At 32.1% G+C, this 12,971-nt stretch overlaps 1 protein-coding gene across 1 annotated transcript; it reads left to right on the plus strand.

The window, feature by feature from the left end:
* Nucleotides 1–5: 5 nt before the first annotated feature.
* Nucleotides 6–9,631, plus strand: LOC115454563 (proton channel OtopLc-like). Its single transcript, XM_037441509.1, has 13 exons — nt 6–13; nt 292–413; nt 1,733–1,883; nt 3,827–3,932; nt 4,257–4,406; nt 5,588–5,744; nt 6,146–6,342; nt 6,635–6,791; nt 7,490–7,633; nt 7,707–7,809; nt 8,159–8,314; nt 8,530–8,779; nt 8,941–9,631. Exons 1-13 carry the CDS (start codon nt 6–8, stop codon nt 9,259–9,261), a joined length of 2,022 nt encoding a protein of 673 aa, XP_037297406.1. The 3' UTR covers nt 9,262–9,631.
* The last annotated feature ends 3,340 nt before the right edge of the window (nt 9,632–12,971 follow it).

Raw genomic sequence — 12,971 nt, forward strand, 5'->3', positions numbered from 1 at the left:
ACAACATGGCGAGGTTTTTGTTTTGCTGGTCAGGCTATAAAATGAATATTTCATACAATAAGCCATTAACCTAAAACATCAATGCTAATATAAAACATAGTATTTTAATACATAGAGGTAACATTGAATGACCTGGCTTTCTATGACTTGCCTATACAATAAAATATAAAATTCAACGATAACTAGCCATAGCTAAGCTTCCGCCATAATTTACCATTGAGATACATCACTAGATATCTCCTTTACAGCAAAAACAAATGTAATTTTATTTCTATACCCCTAATTGGTCAGTAATTTTACATCATATTATTTAAATAATGTTTTTAGGTTATTTCTTCTCTTATTTGTTTCAGGTGAAAGAAACAGTCCGCTGTCATATAATAACTATCGAAATGGAGATATAAAATCTCTGAGTAAGTAATGGATGCATTCTATTTTCATTAGGTCACATTCATATTGACATGCAAGTATTTAATTGGCTACAGATTAACGAGTCATCTGGGAAGTAGCGAAGACAAAGAATCTAAAATTATCGCGACAATATCTCTAGAATCTTTATTAGTCGCCTGTATGATTTGAAATAAACATTTTCATGTTTATTTTGTATTGTGAGCATTGTGCAAAAATGTATAAAACATTAATTGCCCTTGTTTTTAAACGAAAATTTTACGTTTATAAAATGATTCTTTGTTCATACGCAAATGTTCGAAAACACAAAACTACGCAATTGTTGATAAAGAACATTAAATTCTCCTAAAATCGATTTTCACTTATTTACAACATGAACTCTCTGTGAGAAGGCTAGGATTATATATTATTATTCGTATTCATTAGAAAGGAATTTTCTGCAAGTAGTAATTCTGAACCTATTTTGTAAACTGACATAATGACATCAGGGATGTTATGGAGCTCCGTAACCGTAACCGAAACTAACGGATATCCGATTTAAAAATATATCCGTAACCGTAACCGTATCCGTTACAAAAGTTTCGGATAAGTTACGGATATGTTCCGACAGGTTTTTGTTTCACCGCTCACGCGCCACGTGAATCTTGTATAGTTTGTTTGTTATATTTAGTAATAACATAACCCCATTTATAAATAGTATTGTTTTATTTAGGACTACTAAGGTACTTAATTTAATAAAGTGAAGGAAAAGTGTTATGTTACGTACTAAACTGATTTTAATGACAAAATGTGTCCAAAGTAGTTTAATTTCGTCATATTTTGATCAAGTTAAAGGTAATTTTGCAAAATGTAAACAGTGTGATAAAATTTTATACAGATAGGGAGGTGGCACTACTTCACTGGAACTTCATCTCAAATTAAAACACAGTGGTTTTCCGAACACCCATGTCTCCCAATTAGTTCATCGATAATTAGTAATCGACGATGACGACGAACGATAGTTAGTAATCGTCGCCCTATTGTATAACATAATGTTTTTATTTTAGTTTAATCTAATATCCGTAACCGAAACTATCCGAAACTACCGGATAATCCGAAATTATTACATATCCGTAACTGTATCCGAAACTGATATAATTTTATTTCTATATCCATATCCGTATCCATATCCGAAATATCATATCCATAACATCCCTGATTGACATGCAAACAAGTAAATACCCGAAACTCTTAACAACTCAACAAATGTAATAAAGTATCAGTATAATAAAAAATTCTGATGCAAATCTTATTTTTTTTAATTGTCGTTTTTCTATTACTGCAGGTAATTACCGGATATATTTAACGAATGACATGAAAGGTAACGCAACGCCACGCAAAAGATCTGTGGCAACAATGGACGCGCAATCTATTCGGTCTGTAGAGACGCACGCGCCGCCACCAACCAGCCCCGAAGATAATAAGGCGCTTACCACGTAAGGAAACCAGTTACTATAAGCCTTTTTAACAATAGCCTAAAACGAACCCGACAGTAGCTTCATATTAGTGGATCATAAAGTGTAGTTTGCATAAATAAAACAAAATATCGTATACATATTTTTACGAGATATTAGGAATTATAAAGTTAACCTACTTATTATGTAGGTTAATTATGAATTGTAAATAACCGCTTAGGATTTTATGAAAACCAATCACGGGAATTCCCAAAGCCGGACTGCAATACAATCTGCATGTTATAAATGTTATTATCCAGAAAAGCACTCCTAAAGGTGTATTCACAAAATGTACCTGCATTCTAGGGTTTGTTCTTATTAATTGTTTTTGTAGTTATTAATAAAAATATAAACAGCATCGAGGTCATACACAGTCGCGAAACAATATCAGGATTCTAAATCTTAGATAAAATAATATAAACATAAAATTATACGTCACGTTTTTAGCATATTTTGTACTACATACTGTTGTATCAAAGTATGTCATATGTTACACTAGTATTTACTATTAAAGATAAACAAAAGACTCAAACGGGACTTTTATATTAAATGACTAATTATAACTTGATAATGCAAAATATTTTGTGAGGCCGATTCTAAATCCAATATCTACAGCGTAATAAGGAACTTTAGCATAATAGCCAATAACAAAATTATTGAACACATAAAATTATGATAAGAAAGTATAATAATAGCATCATGTACTATAGTTCAAAACTAATAAAAGACAAAGTTTTCAATTTTGATCTTAAATTTGGATCAAGATAGATTTGGATTAAAAGGTGTCACATTTTTCCATGCTTATATAGGTTACCTAATCTGATGGGGGACGAATAAATTCCAATCTCATTTGTTTTTTTCATATCTAAACAATCACAACTTCTTAATCGTAGTTCGACTTAGCAATAATCATAACGTTCCAAATATTTCGGTCTCAACTTCAAGTACGCTACCACAAAAAAAAACATTAAGTACATTAATTATCTAACCTCTTTTCCCCTGATATACGAAAAATTATTCGAAACTATTTTTGGAAAATGATGCTTATGAATTATGTCATATAAAGTGAATAGATACATTTTAGGTGACCCAAAAAATGTAGTCTTCGAGGACTATGATCGGGTCTTTGAGATTCTTTAAACGCGTGTTCGCTAAACGTCTACAATAATGTTTTTACATAGATATATCGGCAATAAATTTTGCAAGACGTTTAGTACTTAGTACTATTATTAAATATTCATATCAAAAATACTACTTTTTATAAGCTTATTTTTTATTTTCTACAAATAGTGTAAAAAATACCTGCGTCCTAGAGAAGTAGACAAAATAAATTTCTTGTAAAAATAACTTCAATATTACCGCTGCGAATAAAATCTAGCACTTTCAAACATCAAAGCTACTAGCTGGTTATTAAATATGACATCAGTATTTCTACGATGACCTAGTTAGTCACTTTATGAATAATGTTTGATAAATATTTTATGAAAGGAAATTGATAAATCTTTATTGTACACACGTTTCTGGTCTCAATCAAGACCGAATTTTTTTAGATGTTAGGTATTAAACACATAAAATAAATATTCGAATAGTTACAATTTTATATTAAGATTTGGGTATTGTTTAATATTAGTAAGTGTGACAGATGTTTGTTTCGGGTACATCCGAAAAAATAAGGAATCATGAATCACATTAACATTTGATCCTATGCGGAGATCAAACCGGCAATCTTTCGTTTTGCAGATGTTTACTCGACACGGAGTAGGTACTCCATTATATTATCTATTAGCTTGAATTTCTCAAGGCATTCTTTTAATCACGACTAAAGTTCCTAAGTCAGTTTTTAACAGAATCTTGCAATCGATTTCATTAGGTATTTTAGTAAACATTGGAATTTTAGAAAAATATATAATTATTTTTAATTTCAGAAAATACATATCACTAATATGCAGTTGTATGTACGCAATATTACTAGTCACATTGGGGTTAATTATATACATCGCTGATCCGTTAATTGACTACTCTGTTTCTGTGGTAAGTAATATTTCATATAATTATTTCTTATGCTTACGCAAATATTAGACATCGGAATAAAACTTGTTTTAAAATTTTATCGCGGACTTTTGTATTTTAAATTTCTCCCGACATTTCAAAGACTTTTCCGACGACCAACACCTTAGACTGCGTGACCATGGCTGCAAAGTATTCAAAACGTCGGGAGAAAATGAAAATCTAAAAAAACGCGATAAAATCCGAAAACTAGTGTTAATTCGACGTAATAATTGACATGTAAAAATTTATGATAACTTATGTATACGCCACAAAAAATAATTAATAAAAATATATTATTTTTTCCAGATTTACTCAATTATCCTCTGCAGTATTGGATTTTTATATCTTATATTTTTAATATATGATATTACCCGCTATAAAACTGTTGCTTTAAAAAACCTAAAAATTAAGGGTCTGCACGAAGAACAAATCGCTGATTATTTCAGAAAACAAGAAGTAAGTGTTGCAAGAAATGTATCATTAATTACTCATTGTCTAACACCGCCGTGACGTTTTGCAATAATTGCTACAAGCACCTTTTATCAAAGATTTGTATTAGGATATAAGAGTATGTAGATAACTCTTTTATCGCGTTGATAGCCAACGTACCGTCACTATTGTATAAATTGCTATTAGATAGTCATTTTAATTTGTAAGTGCTTTCAAGTTCAAGTGATACTAGAATTCAAGGAACTTCTAAAGTAAAGAAAAAAGGAGTACTTGAAACAAACCATTTATCCGTAATGGATACCGATTCTTGTCAGTTGAAAAGAATGAAATGAAAGATTTTTTTTATTTTATCCACAGGATATAAAAAGGGAATCGCAGGAAAGCATAGTAATTACACCAATTATTTCTGTAATTGTGCCACTTCCAGCCAAAATAGACTTTTGAGAATAAAAATAATAGTACCCATGTAATAAACTATTGCTTTTTTCAAAGGGGATTTATAAATGTTTTAAAGTATTTTTAACACATCTATATTTTATACATATATAAAAATCAGTTGCCATTTATTGATCTCGCTTAAACTCAAAAACGCCTTGATCGACTTGAATATTTTTTTAGTTCTGTTATTTTTCTGTTCTTTATTACAGATGGTTAAAATAAAAAAAATAAAATGTCTGCTATAAAACGTTGTCAAACTTTTGCTTGCCTTTCCAGAAAGAGTACAGGCATATTACAACAAAGTTACACTCGGTGTCGCGAGTTTTATCCACGTTACTCTCCAAAACAACCTATCCGTATCCGTTTACGTCTAAGTCATTTAATTTAGAGACTATTAGTAAAGGTTTTAGTAATATACCGTTGGAATCTTGTAAATGTACATAAAATTATTACATACATTAAAAAGATAATATAATACATATATTATCCTTCCCTGCATAAAAAGTAAAAAGCTCGGATTTAAAGTTAATATGTCACTTTTTAAAGGTTTCTTATTTCCTATTTTTTATTTCTTTTGTTGACAGTTACAGAACTCACATTTATCAATGCTTAATAATATGTTTCCATCCTTGTATAGAATTATTAACATTTAATTACAATTTAACCAATTCCAACTTTATTAAACTCACCATAGGTACTTTTTTGTACGTAAATAAAACTACCTAAATATTCATGATTCATATTTTTAGGAGGAATTCGGCACTCCAAGCACGCCAGGGGATCGCACTCCTGAAATGTTCAAACCGGGAAGCGTACCACCGCCGGTGTTCATACCACTTAAACATCAATATTGCTTCAGTCAAGGCCGACATTCTGGTAGTTTTTATCTGAAGTTGGGAGCTGCTGGTAAGAAATTAAAATTAAAATAATTTTGGTTGTTTAATTCATATTATCTTTTCAGCCCTTGCAATAATCCAAATTACCTCCTATATAAAGACTGTAATCATTCTCTAGTCTTGCTTTAAATAGTGAAAAATAGCGAGATAAAAAAATATTTCAGTAACAGAAACCATCTCTATTATTCACTGAGGCGTTCTGATTTTAAAAGATTTATAGTACTAATATAATAAATAAAAAAATACAGGATATATTATTTAATTTGTGCATATATCATTGTGTTTATTCCAAGTTACGAAATGAAAACTATATAAAAACACCGCGTCGACAAGTATTCTATTCAAGTATTATCTATTGAAACTTTGTTCTTATTAATTGTTTCTTTTTATTAATTATACGTTCTTTCTCAGGTTTCGCGCTGGGTCATCTGGTGCACTCAGTCCTTTTGCTAACTGTACAAATTGGATTGTTATTCGACGAAAATGTCGATAACGACAAATGTGTTAAAATCCCGCAAGTAGTACTGGATGTGATGTTCCCTGGCTACTGCTTTTTGCAACTGTACTTCATATTTAAATATTCCAATGTCATAATCTTACGAGCTCAGGTAATTTCAAATAAATGTTATTATCTCTCATAACGGGTTAAGAACACCTACGAGTTGTCTTTATGAAAAACATGTAGGTCTATTTATTGTATTTTTTATTTGTATTAATTTTACTACGCATAGACTCGCCTGTGCAACAAAATATTTAAAAAAAATGATGCAGTTTTGTATTGTATATCATTATACAAAACAATTATCTATTACTACAAAAACTAAATGATTTACCTAAAGTACTTTGCGTTAAAGACAAACGACAAAACAATAATAATGTTAAATCAAAATGATGTTTCAGGGTTTGGCTCGATTTGCATTCATGCACATGATCGGCAGTAGTCTGTGTTTCTGGATATCGGCCATAGTCCGTGAAACTATTTTAGCATTAACACTTTACGCCAACTCTGTATATGGAGATAACAACGAAACCAACACCACTTCTGAGACTCTTATAAGTAAGTTTTAAACCATTATAATATTATAAGTTAGTGTAATCGAAGATAGCCTGAGATATTTTGTAATCTTCATTTTTTATAAAATTTTATAATATGTAGCGATATGTTGCAATTAAATCAAAATTTATCTTTACATAGGTATTTTCATGAAACTGTTTTATGACGATTTTAAAATTAAGTAAGCCGTCAACGGGCCGTTACCTTGTGATACCAAGAAATAAAACATATTTTTGAACCTAAAGTTTCTTCATATTTTATATCACAAACACTAAACTACGCAACCCTTTATTAGGATTTCTATGCGCAATTTATTGATAGCGTCGACACGTCAATATGATGTAAAGTGATTAAGATAGAGTACTTCATGCAAATAAATCACCTTTAATTACACCGATAAAAGTAAATAGATTATATGGCTTTGCTGAATATAAATTAAGCAGCGTTAAAAAAGCATTAAGTAGCTAAATTACTGCTAGATGTGTCTTTGTCAATTACAACTCGCTTTAACGTCAAAGTAAAACACCTTGAGGTAACTTACAGATCTAAGAGTTTTCAAATTTACTAACGCACGCTAGGCCAACTTTAACCCTCTCAGCAACAAAGGAGGTTCGTGCTCAGCAATGGGATAGTATATAATTCAGGGCTGGCATCATTATATCAGTTCTTGAAGTGATTAATAAATTAAATGATTGTTGCAGTGTTTGACAATTCCAATAACCACATTATTGACATCAGCGACCTACACAACCCGGAATGCATTGGTTCGCAGGCGATTTCATCAATATTTGAAAACTTCTCACCGTATCTCTATCCGTTTAGCGTAGAATTCAATATCTTAATAGGTATGTATATAACTTTTTAATACATTTTAACACGATTCATTTGAATAGACACTTATAAGGTTTTTTTCTTCAGTGGCCGTTTACTATATTATTTGGAGCAATATTGGTAATTGTGATAATGACGATGCAAATTCTGAATTGAACTCTACTATGGACGATAATACTACTGTCTGCAGGTATTTTTTTTTTACTTTGTGGTAAAGTAATGAATAGAAAACATACACAGCTCTGGGTTGACCAGATGTCAGATTTGTTAGATGAAGATGGCTCGACACATTGGTGTCATACATAATAAATCTATAAAAGTTTTCATTTTGCAAGAAAAGGATGCATAAATCTGAGGTTTCTTACATTTTAATCGCTCAAAGCATCTCTCAAATACATAAATTCTCATCTCTACAACATATAATAATGACGAAGAAGTGGAACTATGTATAAATTATCGTACTAAATAATTTACCTATGTTATATAGAAGTGTTTAAGTTTGAATAGATAAAAATTGCTAATGTTGTTTATTAAAACAGGATTCCTACGGCCAACGAAGACAATGACTACACGAGTAATATCGTGATCCACGCAGATTGTCATGCTTCAAACAAGGGACTGTTCCTTGGCTTGATTCTGGTGGTTTGTGTCGCGGGTATGCTCATCCTTGGATTCGTGTTCAGCAGTGTTGGCGGGTAAGATAAATTCAATGTAAATTTATATGTACTTGAGAATTTCATGTTTATGTTATTGATATTTAGAGCTGTGTATTATAGTACAAGCATGCTTCAAAGAAATTAGGATTGAAAAGAAATGTAAAAAATTTAAACGAAATTAATCAATTTAATGTTTAAAAAGTATGATAAAACTATATCCAATAAAACTATATAAGTGTGCTATTTCATTACAGTGAATTCCTCGAGATGGGATATCTTCTTAATAACTGCATGATGCTCGCGTTACACACCATTATGCTGTTCGCCGCTGTGGTCGCTTTTAATCAATTAAGAAAGCTGGATATCAACGAGCACCCTATATCTCTTCTTGACGACGTATTGCTTTTCATTTGTCTGCCCGCCTTCTTCATGGAGACAGTGTTCTCTATGGTGGCTACTATAAGCATTCTTAACATCGTCAAAACTGTTGATTTCGTTGTCATGGTAAGTCCTGTTGAAAATGTTTTCTCTTTCTTCACTTATCTGCTGTGATTTATGAATGAGATATTTTCTTACTGAATCAATTACTTAACTACTTATCATAATCATGTGTCTGATATGTTTTGTTAGTAAATTGTTATTATAAACCCGTCATCGTGTTACAGATGATACAAGTGCTAATCCAGACACCACTTATCATGGACGGGCTCCGACGTTGCTCTAACAGGAAGAAACTGCGTCGGACGAAGCCCGGCCGGGAGTTGCTCATGTTCCTACTTATCGCTAATGTCGCCATGTGGCTCTTCTACACCTTCTCCTATAAGTCCCCTGAAAGCCTCGATGAAAGATACGCGTTTTATGGCAAGGTCATGTGGTCGATACTCGGCCACGTCAGTCTCCCATTGATCATGTTCTACAGGTTTCATTCCAGCGTGTGCTTCGCTGATATTTGGGATTCTGCTTATAAGCCAGGCTCTGAACATTAAAAATGTGATGCTTGGGCTGTAGATAAGATTTTCGTACATACGCATAGCAAGCGAGAGGCTAAATTTTATAGAAATCGTGCTTGACTACCAAGATTATAATTTATTTATTTTTCATGTTTATTTTTTCAAATATGTTAGCAAGTTATAGATAAATAATTTGCACAGTAATATATATTTATTTTACCACCCGGCCTCGCGCTTGGTATCCTATGTCTTTGATTATATTAAGTTCGGCTTAATATTAAAATTTGCACTATAATAGTGTATACTGTAATCATATTAATTTATATAACACTATACTATTGTATAACGGTATTAGCTTTAGTGTGAAGTAGCTTATTTAGTTTGTAGTAAAACTCTTGATAAGTTCTTTCAGCTCTTTTATTTGATATACCATAATTTCTTGTAGTTTTGTCTATTGCATATCTAATACCATCTTATTACAATCAGGTTGGTTTACTTTGAGCCTATAAAGTATTTTGAATCCAATAATTAAACAAAGAAAATAGTTTCTCAAGGGAACATGAGGTGTATCATTATTTGTTATCGGGCATAATTTTGAACGGAGTGGTCCAATTTTAACGATTTTTTTATTGAATAATAAACTCTCGATGACTCCTTTTTGTGTTTGACAAGGAAGCAACAGCAAACAATTCCACCCTTAAGTAATAAATAAGGATGCTTGATTATTTATCTGCTGTATTAGGACTCGTTAACCGTCTCTACCACGTAAGTATAATATGTTACTGGGTATTATCTAATACAAATCTATATTATATAGTAAGCTGCATCATAATCAAATGAGGAAATCCATTCAACCGCTCGCAACGTTCAATAATAGCCATACAATTTCCATATGATTTCCAGGTACGTGCCACTAGCCACACACGTGTCCACAATGCACGTATCAATAGGGCGTCTTAGCCGACCAACTCAGAGAGCCCGTTAATTAATGTTGCGGCCCCACAATGCAATTACCGAATATTAGGTTAAGTACTCGGACCGTCCGGGAGCCACGACGCACTTAGCTTGCGCGACGCTCAGATACAAACTAGTTACCTAATGCTAAGGGCATGTCACACTGGCCGACAGTGCCTTTGCCTGTGGCGCTTCATCCACCTGTATTTTAAGCTTAATATTATCGTTGCATCAAACAGAAATTAGTCGGTAAAAAGAATGATAACAGGAACTTGCTTTGCTGATGGTAGGATATATTTTACACCCGGCCGGATAGCGACCACCATACACAAGATGTTAAAGCCCGCCATAGTGACCTATGTAAGTGTGTCGTGTTCCGGGATCAGCCTGTGTATATACGATTCCAATAGGCCGGCATAATTTTGTCGACTGCCGCGCGATAATCGTCTTTCGTCAGTCGACACTCTATTGGACCCCAATACACTTATCATCACGCGCACTGGCGTCACTTTGCTGTGCTCGTATTAAAGAAAATAATAAAAAAAAACTTCGTGATCGTTATAATTTAATTCCTGAAATGTAATACGTATAAAATAAGTTTTATGCTGAATTTGTCAGTAATGATAAACCTTTTATCGATAACTAAATATTTCTAGAGAATAATACTAGATATTTAAAATAGCTGAGATAAATTGCTTTTAGCGTTACCGGTAGGTAACTGATGTGGCAACATCAGCCACCGAAATGTAGTAGCGCTATCTTATATCTATAATATATATTATAAACTTGGTATGCTATGGCAATAATAAAAGATACGAAAAATATAATTTATTTTGGTGATTCATTACTATTGTTAGTCCCTACTAGTGTTGCAATTTAAAAACTCCTGTTTTAAATCTGCGTGCATTTCTATTACCATTAGCAGGTTATTTAATCCATTAGCAGGTTATTTACATTGAGCTACTGGTAAAATTTATGTTGAGAATTGGTACCATCGTCATAACTTGAACTTTTTCTTTGATTATAACGTGTTAATCATATATAATAATCTGCGACTATTTACACAATAGTACCATGTAAAAAATTCGGCCCCAAAACGCGATCATGCGATTCCAACTGGCAGAGTTAATTGTCCAACACTCTTATGATAATTTATTCATATAAGGTCAGGTGGGGCAAGTGCGCTGACGGGGTAAGTGCACCTACCCTAAAAAAATCGAGAACTATTGATGTTATACAATTACCGCAATCTTACATCTATGCTACTAACTGAAATACAGTTCCACTAAAAACATAAATGGCTATGTTCATTTTAATACGATTTATTCGCCATTTTATTTTAAGTGTCATTTAGACCTGTAAACCGAGATGACCCCGTGAAAGATAACATCAAATATTTCAAGATATTTAACATATTTCTGTAAACCAGTAAGGTGAATACATAGTTTAAACCTTTTATTTTAACTACCTGCCTGAATTTTATTTATATATACTAAAATAAAGGATTTTTAGCAATGCGAAAAATGTACCTAAAATTGTCGAGTAGGGCAAGTGCGCCACAGTTAATAGTCGTATGGCGCACTTGCCCTGATCCATATATAACCAACCTTTTTGAGAATAAGTTTTACTAATATGAATAATTATTATTAAAATGTTATACTTAACAGCAGATTTTTTGTACTCAAGGTATTTTGTTTTGAGCCGACTTAAATAAAAGGGCGTATTAGTTAATTCGTTTTTACAAAAGAAAAACTGAAATACCTTGGTCTAGTGCAACTTTACGTGAATAGGTTGCAACTGTTCGATCAGGCACCTTATCTGGATATAATGCAGCTAAAACATATCAAATGTCATAAGGCCAAATTCTAAGTAATTGAGTTATAACGCATTCAAAATTGTTAATTCCTACATTTTTGTATGTTTTTTGAGTTTTTAGAAATAATAAGGAGTTTTATATTCGGGCTACCATTTTTTATTCCAACATATCCGCACACAAAACTCTAACGTAGCAAAAATTATATATCAAAAAAAAATCTAAAAATGTTTTCAAGCCCTGATTTACATATATATGGCGCACTTACCCCGAATTTGATTTGACAGCCATAGTTTGTTATAATATTGAGTGATTAAAAATTATCCAAGAGCAAGGCGAGTAAAACTTATTTCTCTATGGACTAAAGTGAGTGTTTTCTTTATAATGTTTCATATTGGCGTTTTTTTTTACACAGGCGCACTTACCCCATTTCCGGAGGCAAGTGCGCCTACTACCATTTTTTTTTTACTTTGAGCAAAATATTATTAATTTATGGTCCGATTTCCTTGAATGGCTATAGGTTGTTAACACAAAATACCAAATATTCTTAAATTAATAAAATTACATTCTTAAGTCAGCACAAAAAGAAATTATTTTGCATTGAATCCAGCTATGAAAATTTTATGGCGCACTTCCCCCGACTGACCTTATTATAAGCAGATAATCAATTCTGAATACGTCATTGGCAACTAACTTATTCTCATAAACTTTCCAGCCTGCAAAGAATTAAGGCAAAGTTATATACAGGATTTTTACAACAATATAAAAGTATTTTGCAATCGAGCAATCCTCAGCTATTCGTGAAACAAAAAACCTATGTATATTGTGGACCTACCAGTTTACTTTATCAATGGATTTTGTTAGTAAATCCCAAACAAATACGGTAGAGAATAAAATAACATGTTTTTCCTTACTACCTTTTACAATTGAAACTAGTATCGGAAAATATAATCCGCGAGTAAAGCAGTAGGGCAACGCG

The sequence above is a fragment of the Manduca sexta genome, chromosome 22 (assembly GCF_014839805.1).
Source record: "Manduca sexta isolate Smith_Timp_Sample1 chromosome 22, JHU_Msex_v1.0, whole genome shotgun sequence".
Classification (NCBI taxonomy): Eukaryota; Metazoa; Arthropoda; class Insecta; order Lepidoptera; family Sphingidae; genus Manduca; species Manduca sexta.

Coding starts and splice junctions, on each gene's coding strand:
- LOC115454563 (XM_037441509.1), top strand. Junction 414..1,732: donor TGGAGATATAAAATCTCTGA/GTAAGTAATGGA, acceptor CTATTACTGCAG/GTAATTACCGGATATATTTA. Junction 8,780..8,940: donor CTGTTGATTTCGTTGTCATG/GTAAGTCCTGTT, acceptor ATCGTGTTACAG/ATGATACAAGTGCTAATCCA.